The sequence below is a fragment of the Tupaia chinensis genome, unplaced genomic scaffold (genome assembly GCF_000334495.1).
Source record: "Tupaia chinensis unplaced genomic scaffold, TupChi_1.0 Scaffold149424_1, whole genome shotgun sequence".
NCBI classification, from domain to species: Eukaryota; Metazoa; Chordata; class Mammalia; order Scandentia; family Tupaiidae; genus Tupaia; species Tupaia belangeri.
This window is the reverse complement of record NW_006209268.1, coordinates 2,155,111-2,169,787: the sequence shown is the minus strand read 5'-3', so window position 1 is coordinate 2,169,787 and position 14,677 is coordinate 2,155,111. Positions and strand designations below refer to the sequence as shown.

The 14,677-nt window shown below is 35.0% G+C and overlaps 1 protein-coding gene across 2 annotated transcripts in view; it reads left to right on the top strand.

The window, feature by feature from the left end:
* Positions 1-14,677, top strand: part of CCDC171 (coiled-coil domain containing 171) — a 351,100-nt gene that overhangs the window by 151,573 nt on the left and 184,850 nt on the right. For both annotated transcript variants that reach the window (XM_006171185.3, XM_006171186.3), the window contains exons 19-20: positions 8,127-8,353; positions 8,862-9,044. In XM_006171185.3, the coding sequence (XP_006171247.1) occupies positions 8,127-8,353; positions 8,862-9,044 (410 nt within the window). The remainder of the gene's footprint in view (positions 1-8,126; positions 8,354-8,861; positions 9,045-14,677) is intronic.

Below are 14,677 nucleotides of genomic sequence, written 5' to 3'. Positions count from 1 at the left end.
ATAATAACAATAATGCCAATGTCTCATTGGATACTGTAAAGCTAGCTTAGTTAATGCAGGTAAGAAGTGCTTGATCTGTTCCGTATCTTTGTCCTCTGTGTCAGCAGCTTGTACTCTTTGGTGTTGCCTGCTTTTTAATGTATAAATTAACTTTTTAGCTAGATATGCAGAACCCTTCATGGTCTGATTTGCATCTCTTTGTACAGTCTCACCTCACAATGCTTTCAATAATAAACCTACAATTTAGCCAAACCAAACTGCTTATTGTTATTCAGTTGTGAGATGCTTTATAGGACTCCAGACATACAGGGCAACATTTTCCTGCTACTAAACTTCAAAGGAATTTATTACATGGATTTTTATATTGGAAATATTGAGTAACATGGCAGTTTCTATCTTTAAAAACACAGCATTTCCTTTTAATTTCAGTAATAACTGAAGACATATGTTGTAGGTCTCTGACCGAAGTAGTCCAAGTATGCAGCTTTCTTGTTATTTATTTTGACGTGGAGACAGAGACTAGGGAGTATAGACTTATGATGAGGTAGTTAGTACATTCTGTAGATGAGGTAGTACATTCTGTAGATAACCTGGCGTCCACAGAACCCTTCTCCAAAGCATCCATAGAATACAATTCAGGGATTGGGGATGATCTGTGTACTTGGATAGAAAAAACTACATCTTGTTTCACTAACCCCTACCTGAACATTGACGTTTCTCTCAAAAAAAAATTTTTTTTGGAGAGGTTTTTTGCTATAGGACGTGTGCACTTGCCAGACAGAGAGAGACAGAAAGACAGAAAGCGAGAAATCACCCCCCAGGGTGGATGGCCACACCGCAGTCCCTTCTCCATTCTCCTCTCGGGATCTTGGGCACACACGCACACGTGCTTGGCATGAGTTTAAGCCACTGGGTCTGGGACTCGGACTGCGGTCGACTACATGGGAGTCCAGTGACATAGCCATTACGCTAACTGCTGGTCCCACATTTCTCTCAATTTTGATTGAGGGTGACAGACCATGATCATACTAGCAGCACCAGTAACTTTGTTACTAACAAAAATTATAGTTCTTGCAGCTATCTCAGATAAAGTTTCTGCTCATCTTTACTAATCATTAATCACGAGGCCCATCACATGCACGGCAAGTAATCATAGTCTTCCCATGTACAGATGGATGCTGGTGCAGTGTAGCCAGCCAAGTTAAAGGGCAGCTCTGCACCTAGTAGTTTTCCATCCATCAAAGTGAGGTTCTAAGTTCTTCACGTCTCATGTTGCTTCCCAGTGTTTTCTAAACACAAAATAACTTTCTTTGAAAAAGGAACTCTTTAAGCACCTGGAAACATTATAGAACTCTTGTTTTGAAACAGTTACTGAGGTTACTTCTATCTTTTAGCATATTGGTTGAATCATAGATTCACAATCCTTTTCTATCCAGTGCAAATAGTTGTTTTGTTGACCTAGCCAAAGATTAACTCATTAACTCTAGGACAGAAAGCTTAACACAGCAGGTTTTGAGTTAAACAGCTTTGGAGAATTCTGATTTTTTTTTTTTTTTTGAGAATTCTGATTTTTTTTTTTTTTGAGATTATTACCACTAACTTATGAAGTGAATTATGGCAGCTTTAATTTTATTTGTAGCAGTATATATTTATGAACTAGGATTTTCATCATTTCTAAAAATAAAAAAAATATAATTTGACATCCAGCATGGCATATATTATGCTTTGTTGAATGCCACACCAAAATTGAGTGTTCTTATTTTTGTCTAAGCATCTATTTTCACAATGCTACATGCCTTAAAAAAAAAAGTTACCTATAGGCCCAGCTTCTGTCGTGCAGTTGGTAGTATGCCAGACAACAGAGCTGGAGGCCACATGTCAACTGTGGTTTGAATCCTGGCCCTGCTGGTCTGAAATATGCTGGGCATGTGCATGTGTGCCCAGGATCCTGGCAGACTGAAGGACTAGAGGAAACTTTGATCTGTATTCTAAATTAATAATCAAACTTAAAATATTTTGCTAACTATATTTCAGTAAAATTTGATTTAAAAGATTAAGGACCTCTATTTTATATGACCATTCCCCCACATATCATTTGTTTAAGTTATGTTTTTTGGGGCCAGGAAGTGGTGTAGTGGTTAAGGTGCTGGACTCACACATGGCCAACTGCAATTTGAATCCTGGACCTGGTGGCTTGCTTTCTCACTTTACCTCTCTCCTTCTCTGTCTCTCTCTGGTGAGTACATGTGCCCTACAGCAAGTAAAAATAATAATAATAAAAAAAAATCTTTAAAAAAAGATGTGTTTTGGATAGTCTTATTTTGGGGAATTTCTATCTATTGGTATTATTTGTTACAATATTACAAATATTGTAGCAAATTTTTGTTTGATAGAAATAAGAGGTATTGATTCTTAATCAGTGTTATGGATTCCCCTCTCTCCATTGCTTAAGGCAGTGCCTTGGTATTTAATGAGCTACTCTGTAGTTAGCTGTGAGTGAATGAAGAAGCCAGAGCACAGTACTTCTAAAAATAGTTTTGTCATTTTAACAGTGTTTATATTCACTGTAAAATCTTCACTTGGTATTGAAACCTGCACAGAAGTAAATATCACCCAATGCCTAATCATTCTCAACATTGTGAGAATTTCTATAAATCTTGAATATATATGTACAAATATATGTACACATGAACACACAGTTTTATACTCATTCAGTCATACCCCTTTATAATTGTTTGTTTCCATTTGAGGGATAAAGATAATGTTTTTCATGTCAGTAAAAAAGAGCTCAATCATTCATTGTACTTAGTTACATACTATTACATTACATATGTACTATAATTGACTCAGTGAATCTCTTCTTGATGGATATTGATTTTTTAACTTTTATTTTTTTTTTTACTGTTGTAAGCAACACAATGATAAACCACACCATAGTTAACATATTTGTGCATAAAATAATTTTATACTTGTTAAATTATTTCTTTGGCTAAATTTGCATGAAATGAGTTTGTATTTAACATTTTGGAAGGTATTGCAAGCCTGCCTATTATATACATTGCACTCTCATGAACAGTATTGAAAGTTCTGGTTTTCCTATAATTTGGCACACAAAACTTTGACAGTCCTTTTCGTCTTCATCAGTATGAAAGGCAAAAATATTATATTATTATTTATTTGCATTCTTTTTCTTTGTTTTTTTAGTTTGTTACAGGACATGTGTACTCATTAGAGAGACAAGGAAATTGAGAAAGCACTCCCCAGAGGTGAAGGTCATGCCACAGTCCCTTCTCCTTCAATCTCCTCTGGGAATTTCGGCATGCGTGCACATGTGCCTGGCATATTTTTCAAACTGCCAGGTCTGGGACTCTAACTGCATAGTCAGCCATGCAGGATCCAGCCACTGTAATCACCATATCACCTGCTGGCTTACTTGCATTCTTTTTTAGTTGGGTTGCATATCTTTTCATTTGTTTTAAACTCTTCATAATTCTTTTATAGATAGCCTCATTATGTTCATATTTGTGGGTATATGTTTGTTTCTTATGAAATTATAACAATTTCTCATGTACTATGAATATTATCACTTTGCCATGTATAGTGCAGTTTTGTTTGTGGTATTTTCATGTATTAAAAATGATTATTTTATTTATTTTCTCTCTCTCTCTCTCTCTCTCTTGAGAGGTTTTTGCTATAGGGCATGTGTGCTCACAGAAAGAGAGAGACAGGGAGGCAGAAAGTGAGAAAGCTCCCCCCAGGGTGGATGGCCATGCCACAGTCCCTTCTCTCCCATTCTCCTCTTGGGATCTTGGACATGCAAGCACACGTGCCTGGCGTGAGTTTAAACCACTGGGTCCAGGACTGGAACCATGGTCTGCTACATGGGAATTCGGCGACATAGCCATTACGCCAACTGCTGGTCCCAAAATGATGATTTATTATTGTTTTTCTTATGCTGATTTATCTAGAAAGGCTACCCTTACCCCAAGGCCGTATTGCCCATATTCTAGTCTAGGACTTTTAATTCTTACATTAAATCTTGAGTTTACCTCAATTTATTTTTGGTGTAAATGGTGAATAAATGATTAAGCCAGTGAGTACCAATGCTTTTAAATTTAACAGTCCTCAGGCCCAGCAGGTATTGTGATGGTTATGGTGTTGTACTCCCATGTAGTCAACCGTGGTTCAAGTCCTAGACCGACTAGATTAAACTCACGCTGGTCCATGTGCATGTGCGCCCAAAATCCTGAGAGGAGACTGAAGGAGAGGGGATTGTGGTGTGGTCTCCCACCTGGGGGTGATTTCTTTCTTTCTGTCTCTCTGGCAAGTGTGCCTGCTTTTTGGTAAAAATCTCTTTCCCCCGTTCAAAAAAAATTATCAATTCATCTTTTTCCTAATTAAGATAGGTCATTTATCACATTTAATTATTATAAGTACTCGAATCTGTTTCCTGTCTCTTCAGCCTACTCTGTTAGTCTTAACTCTCTTCTAGTACCATTATCATACTTTTTTTTTTTAACAGTATCTATCTTTATGTTATAAAATAAGACACATTCTCTCTTTACTTTTGCTTGCAGGTTTTTGGCTGTTTTCATAATTTTTTTTTTTAATAACTAAAACACTGCTTTGAAGCAGACATCTTATCGTAATGATTAGCTCCCAAATTTGAAAGCTGATGTCCATATTCTTATTTCTCAAATTAATAGTAGTTTGGTGACACAAACCTAATTTTTGCTCAAGGATGTGCTTTTAGATTGTGATCACTTGAAAGAGGTTGTATATAGATAAAGGATAATGGTGAAAAATGTCCCTAGGAAAATTAGTAGGTGACGGATCTATAGGCCTTTTTAGTCATTTCTTAAGGAGTTTGAAATTTATTCTCGGATCTGAAGGGAGTCATTGAGGTTAAATCAGAGAGTATGACAAAATGCTATTTGTGTTTTGGAAATCATACTATCTACAATGTGGAGAATAGATTGAGGAGGGGAAAGGATGGAGAAGAGTAGGAGGTCATCTGCCATCAGGTAGGTTAGATGTCGCTATGATCACAGAGAAAATGGAATAGACTGGAGAAATATTAAGGACAGGATGTTGGGAGATGGCAAGGGAAGAGGAGATGTCAAGGATGACAAAGTGTTACCAAGTGTCTAGAAATGAGTTGGAATTTGATGCAGTTAACAGTACTTATTGTTAAGATCACTAATATTACTATTAATAAGTCTCATTATTACATTATTAATTTTTATTAATACTATATACTTGTTACTAACATCGTTAATATTACTATTTTTTCCCTTTATTTTGGCTAAAGCAGTGTTTCTTAATCTTTCTGAGTATGGGGACTCCATTTTAATTTAAAAATATTGTAGATTGCTGTCTTCCCATGTGATAGCTGTATTTTAAGTACCAGTTGACTTCTATAATGTTTTTAAAGGACTTTTAATTTCATTACTTACAACATCATGACCACATATTATTCATGCATATATTGGGTCGTCAGAAAAGTCATGATGCATTTTTGTGTAGAAAAACATGAAAAAATACATCATAACTTTTCCTATGACTCAATATTTTGTTAGGGCTAAATAAAAATCAAAATGGTAATGGCTATTGCAGTTAAAAGTGATGTAACTCTTACAGTAACTTTTGCTTCCTCTCTCCACCCTAGAGTTTACAGCTCTCAGGATTAAAAGTTCTGGTTAAAACAATTCTTTATGAATTTGTTTTGAAAATTTTCTTTATAAATTTGTTTTGAAAATTTTAACCCTAGATGTACACCATTTTACATCTTGTGTTGAAAAAAATAAATTTCAGAATATAGGGTCCAGTGTTTTCATAGGACATTTGTTATTAAATGGGGGAGATTGATTTATAAATTCATTTAACACAAGCAAAAATATGTTAAGTGTGACAAGCAAAATATTTAAAACAGTTTAGATGGGTAGACATGAGGAATTTTAGTGACCTTTTATTTTTTTCTCTCATTTTTGTATCATTATATCAGTAATTTTAAAACTATGTTGCTAGAGGATTTTTTGTTTGTTTCTTCATTTATTTAGTATAGAATTAATGTACTCAGTACTATACCATGTGAACTATATCATAAAGACACTTCTTACTATTAATATATAAATTATTTAGTGCTCTTACTGTGATTCATTGAGTCAGCAGTCAGGAACTTACAGTGTATGTCTCTTTAACACTTCTTAAAAATTCAGAAGAATGCCTTGTGGAATTATATTGTTATTTAACTTCATCTCTCAGAGTGGTCATTGTCTATACAAACACATTTCAGTTACAGGGTAAAAAACCACTATTAATTAAAATTAAAATTTTTGCTTTTGAAGGTTCTTTATCTGTGAAAATGTTACATTCCTGAAAATTTTCTAAAACAATGAGCTTTTATGTTGCTTAAAAAGAATAACTTTTGACATATCGTGAAAGTTCATTAATTTCTCTTGGTATTATTGAATGTGTTTTTGTATTCAGTATTGTTGCAGCTGCTGTGGAAAGAAAAATAAATACTGTGTGTTGGGAAAGTCGTGATGCATTTCTGTATAGAGAAACACATCATGACTTTCCCAACGACCTAATATAATTAATCTAACAAACACATAAAGTACACATATGTGCTAGTCTGGCACAATGGATATAAAGCCTTCAGAAAATGAAAAAAGATACAATTCAAGAATTGCAAGGTTTTTGGATAAACAGGGAATACATATATTGGGTATTGAAATGATATATTATACTGAATATTATAGGCAAATAATTTTACTGTTTGTTTATTCACTTAACAGTGACCTGTTTAATGCATACTGTAGTTTAGTAATTCTGCATTGTATGTTGCTGGCTATGTAAAGCTACTAAATTCTTTTTCATTCATATTTACTTAAGAATACGATCGTTAACGATATGCATATGTTGATTATACTTGGTATGCCTTTCGTCCATTATATTATATTCTTATAAATTGATGTATCAATAATTGATAAAATAAATTTTATGTGGAGGATATTAGGCTTTTATTCAATTAATTATTTCTATTTTATATATAACTTCTCAGTAATGTGGTTATCAAATTCTGACTGCTTCAGAAATGTTCAAGTTTATCTTTCCTTTTATACATTGAGGAATAAAATAAAAAGAATAAAGCTCAAATGTTAGAATGTAGAGTTTCTGTGAGACACTTCTCTATGAAGGACAAAACCACTGACTGATCACCTTCTCAGCCACTTTCCTTGTTAGTGTTGAGCCATATCTATATTTCTGTTATTATAAAATTCTTGGGGTGTTTAACTAGCCAAATTTACTTTTTGTGCTTATCATACAAAGACAAGATTTAAATTGACCTCAGTAACTGAAGCTTTTGAAATGTAGAGCATTGTACTACTGAATCTGAGAAATCTTTCCACGCTTATCATTTTACATGGATAGTATCATAAGACCAATAATAACAGATTAAGACCTGCCTAGCAGAGGGAAAACTAAATTACACGACTTTTATTATGGCATAAATAAACCTATTAACCATTATCTGGAATACCAATTAGTAGAAAGAGCCCTGACAATTTTATTTATCAACATTAAACACAATTATTAATTACAGACCTGATGAATCTAGCAGGAAGCAGGCCATGTTGGATATGCTGGGATCTTAAGTCCAATATATGAGAGGGATGATTACCAAAATCCTGTGGGGAAATAAGTAATTGTAGTTGTAAAATTTTAATTGCCTTGGAATAAGGCAAATTATATTTTCTTGTCTGAAAGTATAAATAGTATGGGCATTAAGGTAACAAGCTTTGGTAGTTGTAAATAGAAAATAGATTAGTGTTAGGTTTTAAAACAAAAAGAGCAATGAATTTTTAGTGTTAATGTGTTCAAGTGAATGCTATACTACAAATACATGGAGAATTTAAAGATATATTGTTAAGTACCTGACCTGTTTTCTATATTTCTTTTTTTTTATACAAATTAATATGGATGGGACTTTTTGAATGAATTACTACAGGTGAAAGGGAATTATACTTGAAAAAGTATTTTCATCATGTTGTGGTCAACAGTTTTATGAAATGAACAACAGACAATTCATAGTTTTTTGCATCTTTTTTCCTTTTCTAAAGATCCAAATTCCAGAATTTGTGGACATTTACTTATAGGCGCAGCCAAGAATTCTTTTGCAAAACTCATGGATAAAATTAGCCTGGCAATGGAGAGTCTACCTCTGCAAAGTAGCAGGAGTATTACCTATGTAGAAAAAGATTCCCTGGTCCAGAGGCTGGCCCGTGGGCTTCATAAAGTAAACACACTGGCCCTGAAGTATGGTTCGTGTGGTCATGTGCCCATTTTGGTATGTACACTGTTTAACTTAATAGTGAGCATAGGACTTATAGATTTGCTTTTGAATCAGCCTTATTTATAGTTCATATTAGTTGTACATAAATATATCTAGATTTTCTTTGGGTTTCATGTATATTAATTTAGTGAATAAGAACACTTTTAAATAAGTGTCCAAAGTATCAAAATATAAAAGTCCTGACATTAGTTCTAAATGTACTGTTCTTTATAAATGTGATACAACAGAATTATATGAGACAAACAACTATCAATTCAATTTTTCTAGCCATCTAGATTTCTTTTTCTTTAGGTGCTCATTTTTTATAAACCAAATTACAGTTTGCATTAAAAAAAAAACCCTTTCACCTCTATGTTTCAGTAATAGCTGGCATTGTGTTTTGTATGATCTAAGTTAGATTTAATTAGTAAATTTACACTTAATTTAGTAAAATGGTCATTGCTATTGATGTATTAGTAAATGTATAGATGCTGCTTATGAAGCCATTCTTGTTTAACAACAGAAAAGCACAGCTTCATTACAGAAGCAAATACTTGGATTTACACAAAGATTGCATGCAGCAGAAGTGGAGCGCCGCTCACTGCGCTTGGAGGTCACAGAATTCAAACGGAACGTGAACGAAATGAAAAAAGAGCTTGACAAAGCCCAAGGTCTCCAAATACAACTAAACGAATTTAGGCAGTCTGTAAGTATGTACAGTTTAGAGAACTACGACTTTGGTAATATCTGTCTGTTTTTCTGGACTTTCGTTGTTTGGTTTTCAAAGTAATTCAAAGTTCCAATAATAGAACGTGCTTTCAGAGTGTGTGTTACCACCATACCACTGTGGCTGGCCCATGAATCCTGTTTTTACTGTATGCTTCAGAGGAAGTAATGCACACTGCATGTTCCCTGCAATCTATTCTCAGCTTTTACTACAAGCAGTTATTCAAACATTGGCCTTATAAAAGGCTATTATATGTATCCACTTAATATATACCGGCTATCTGCACTCTATAGTAGAGATTGAAATATTGGAGGACATAAAAGAAGTGAAAATAGTTGTGAGTGCTGAGAATAGTGTGGAGGTGGGGTGAGGCAGGAGAAAGGAAGAGTATAGAGAAGAATAGCAAAAGAACGAATAGAGAAACATGACATTAGTGGGACACAGAAATGGTTTATTACCTGTTGATGATAACACGTATAGTATTCTCAACTGGACTGGTTCGAGAAGTATTTCATGTTAGATAAATTCTTTTTACAGACCAAATGATGAATGATTGAATGTTTAAAAAATAATAATGAGAATAAAAAATAATACCAGTAGTAATAACCTGAAAAAAAAAAAGAAAAGCTATTTGATGATGATGATGTGGATAGTAATGTCTTTGTCTTGACTGATATGCACGGTAATCATACTGGAAAAAGAAATGTTATACACTATAAAGATATATGCGATTAAATGTAATACTACTACTACTACTAATAATAATAACAAAAGGATCCTGTCACCTTCCACCAACTTTTCTCCAATTTCTAACCTCTCGAGATTCTAGAAATGGAGTCCTGACTACTTCCAACTAATCAAAGATGCTACATTTGTCTTCCTAATGCTCAATGGTAAACTAGGAAATCATGCCTAACATGCCTCTAGTTGAGGAGCCTGATGTTTGAATATTGAGCATGATGATTGAATATTTTGAGTAGATTAGATTAGTTAGTAAAAAATCAGTTTGCAGGACCAGCAGTTGGTGTAATGGCTATGTCGCTGAACTCCCATATAGTTGACTGCTGTTTGAGTCCCAGACCCGTTGACTTAAACTCACACCGGGCATGTGCGTGTGCATGCCCTAGATCCCGAGAGGAGAATAGAGAAGGGTTTGCAGCGTGGCCATCTCCCTGGGGGCTGCTTTCTTGCTTTCTGTCTCTGTCTTTCTGGCGAGTGCATGTGCCCTATAGCAAAAACCTCTCAAAAAAAAAAAATCAGTTTGCTTTTCCAAAGAAACATGCACTTTGTCTAACTCCATTAAGGATTTAAATGTATTATGCTTAAAAAAGGCAGAAGATAACTAAAAAAGAAAGGCTATATACCAAACAAAATTATATCAAGATCAAAATGTGTAAATGTATGCAGCACAATAAAATGTTTATATCCACATTTCTATTTGCAGTTGAGTTAGTTAATAACATTGCTATTTTTAAGGTGGTTATAGGAAAATAGACTTAAAAGATTACTTTGAAACTTCAAAACTATGTACAACTGATGACAGCTATTATGAATATGAATAAAAATTTGCTTATTAAATCTAGCAACAAGCTACTGTTAGTGCCTGTTCTTAGAGAAATCCAAGTTTTGCAAACCTGACTTCAGTTTATATGTACTTTAAATGTATCTTTTGGTTAATTTGGAATTTGCAGGTCTAACATTTGTGATAATAGGCAGCTGGCAGGTAGTTACTTACTTATTAATCCTATAATAATGTAAATTGCTAATGTTAATTATTATTTAAAATAGATATATCTCCAAAGAGGAGTTCCTGTGAATTAGGTAGGTCAAGTAATCATGAATTAATTTTAAGCAATAGTTTTCTTTTCAGTGAATGTCTAAAGGCACTAGTTTTCCCCTCACTTTCTTAGTTTTTTGCTCAGAAAAAGAAAATTTATGAGCAGCTTTTGCATTTTTTCCAGATTATAAAACTAATATAAGAAAGCCATAAATAAAAATACAGAAAAGTGTAAAGCAGAAAGTTTAAAGCACTTTAGCCTTACCACTCAGAGCCAATTACTTTTGGAATGTGGATACATTTGTTCCTACATTTTTTTGTTTATATGGGCATATGTATGTCTCTATGCATACCTATAGTTTAGAATAAGCTTATATGTATAATTCACATCCTAATTTTTATAACTATAAATATATTTCCTTAAAATACTTTAATCATTTTCCTGTGCCATTAATTATTAATTTTATTTTAGATAAATGAGTACTATTCTGTCATATGAATATATAATATTAAAATTTGACTATTTCCCTATTAATAGACATGTAATTTTTTCCAAAAACTTTTAACCAATATATTTAATAATAATGACCTGTTTATACTTTTAATTTAATTTATTTTTTTGCCAGAGGGTGAGTGCTCACTAGAGAGAGACCGAGACAGACAGAGAAAGGAAAAGTGAGAAATCACCCGCCAGAGGGTGGTCATGCCACAATCCCGTCTCCTTCATTCTCCTCTCAGGATTTTGGGCATGCATACACATGTGCCTAGCATGACTTTAAGTCTCCAGGTCAGGGACTCAAACTGTGGTTCACCATGTTAGAATTCAGTGCCTTAATCACCACACCACCTGCTGGCCCTGAGCTATTTATACATTTAAAAACAAGTTACTTTGGAGTATATCTCTGCCTACTTTTATTTTGTTTCCAGTGATAAATACAAACAAAATTTGGCATCTTGAGATGGTTGTCAAAGTGGATAAAGACATTCATTATTATAATTTGAGATTTAGGATATTGTCAACTAAACTAAATATTAAATAACAGTAGCTTTCTTAAAAGTCAAAAGATTCTTCATATGAAGGTATTTCAAAAAAGTTAGTGGAAAAATAAGATTAAAATACAGATTTATTATGGTGTAATTTTTTTGAAATACATGCATAGTTTTTTTTCATAATACGCATTGTTCCCTGGAATATATATTAAGAAATCTGAATAGTCTACACAATTTGACCTTCTAGTTTAGAGTTAAGCATCGGGAAGACAAATTTAGCACCTATCATTGACTTGTTAAGTGGTCAGGACTCCATTTCTAGAATCTAGAGAGATTAGGGATTAAAGAAAAGTTGGTGGAAGGTGACAGGATTCTTTTTTTAAGGCCATCGTTTGAATAACTGGTTGTAGTAAAAACTAAGACTGGGTTCCAGGAAATATTAATGTGAGTTTGAATTACTTCCTCTGAAGTGTATGATAAAAGTAGAATTACTTGGACAGCCGCGGTAATAGCACAGTGCTCCATGAGGCTGAAGCCACTTGAGAAGGTTCCAGGTCTGTGGCCCAAGGTCTCCCTGCATATCTCAGCGTGGCCTGCATGTCTATGATCCTGGCTGGCTGAGTCTGGGGGTGGATGTCAGCATGAAGACACTGTTGGGATTACCCATCTATCTTTTTCTCTCTCATGGAAGAATAAAGTAAAAGAATAAGAAGAGGTACAAAAATATCTGTTCACAAGACCCAGAGAATGGGGGGATATTAAAAAGCAGAAATAGGGCTTGAGTTCTGAGAGGAGGCTACGTAGAGCTGATGCTTTGATAGTGGAGACTTTGGTTGTAATATGTCAATACAGAGAGTAAAGGAGCTGATAATAGAGAGTGAGAGACTGAGTGTTCTGTAAATTGAAGCACTGTACAAGCATCAGTGATGTATTGTATATACCTTTCTAGGTGACTCTTAGGAAACAAGGCATCTTTCCTGTGTGCCCTATCATCATTCTCATTATTTTAACTTAGGCAAATCATTTGGCATCTTCTGTTCTTTTCTTTTCTTTTCTTTTCTCTTTTTTAGAGGTTTTTGCTATAGGGTGCATGCGCTCTCCAGAAAGACAGAGACAGAGTGACAGAAAGTGAGTAATCACTCCCAGGGGAGATGGCCACGCTACAATCCCTTCTCCTCCATTCTTCTCCTGGGATCTTGGGCACGCATGCACACACACCTGGTGTGAGTTTGAGCCACCGAGTCCGGGACTCGAACCGTGGTTCTACATGGGAGTACAGTGACATAGCATTACTACAACTGCTGGTCCTTTGGCATCTAGTTTTATGCTATACTGTTGCTTTTTAAAATTTTGTCAGTGTTGAAGGAGGCACTCTACATACCTTTTGAAAAGAGAAGTGAGAATAAAAATGCAGTTGCTTTAGGGAGATAGTAGGTAAGGTACCTGGTGCCAAAAGAAACAGAGTGCTTTTTTTTTTTTTTGAGAGGTTTTTGTTATAGGGCACGTGCACTCACCAGACAGACAGACAGACAGACAGAGAGACAGAAAGCGAGAAATCACCCCCCAGGGGGGATGGCCATGCCGCAATCCCTTCTCCTCCATTCTCCTCTCGGGATCTTGGGCATGCACGCACACGTATCTGGCGTGAGTTTAAGCCACCGACTCTGGGCCTCGAACCGCGGTCGACTACACGGGAGTCCAGCAACATAGCCATTACACTCACTGCTGGTTCCAAGTCGCCAGGTCCAGGACTTGAGCCATGGTCGGCCGTGTGGGAATCCAGCACCTTTAACCACCATGCCACCTGCCGGCCCCTGCCCAAAATCCTTAGAGTGCTTTTTAATGTGGAAGGACCTATGCCATAAATGTGTTCTCGGATTTAGTTCTAGCAAACACCTTTCTCTGTACATGAGCTACATACTTTCAAGTGTTGGGTCATGAGGAAACAGTAACTATGCACATTTCTATTTTTGTCTCGTTTGTTAGAAAACTTAGAGATAAAGCCTACATTCAGCTGCAATAATTTGTACATTCTAGGTTCTTGGTATCAATAGGTTTATATTCTGCTCTTCTCCCAGAGAGTCCTTTAAAATTTCAAATCAACTTGCTTTATCTTTGTATTAAATCCTTTTTAATAATGGGAAATTTATAAATCTTAAATAGATATATGTACACATGGTATGATTAAGTGGCCTGCATGATTCTGTGTAGCTTTCTAAACATTTTTCATTTTACCTACCTTTTGTAAAACGTTCCTCATCTTTGTGTTTCAGGAACATAATAGCTCTTGTTTGTTTTAACTAATTTTTATTTGCTTAAATGTTGTGAACAGGAGTTAATATAAGCATGTCTTTCCCTGGATTCCACACCCCCTTATGGAGGGCTCCTATCTATAATTGTTATCAGTTATTCCACAGAAGAATATTCTGTCTTCCAAAGTAGTGGTTATAGTACTGTAAAAAGCTGGGGCTGGCAAGTGACATGGTGGTTAAGGGCACTGGACTCCCACATGGCCGACAGTGGTTCGAGCCCTGGACCTAGTGGCTTGCTTTCTCACTTTTGCTCTCTATCTCTCTCTCTTTCTCTATCCTCCTCTCTCATTTTCACTTTTTCCCTCTCTGGTCAAATTGAAATAAATAACTAAATAAATAAAGTTAAATAAAATAATTAAAAAATTAGAAAAAAATAGAGACTGGCAGGTGGCATGGTGGTTAAGAGCACTGGACTCCCACTTGGCTGCCTGTGGTTTGAGACCTGGACCTGGCAGCTTGTTTTCTAACTTTCTCTCCCCCCTCTCTCTGTCCCTCTCTGGTCAAATTAAAAATAAATAAATAAATAAATAAAT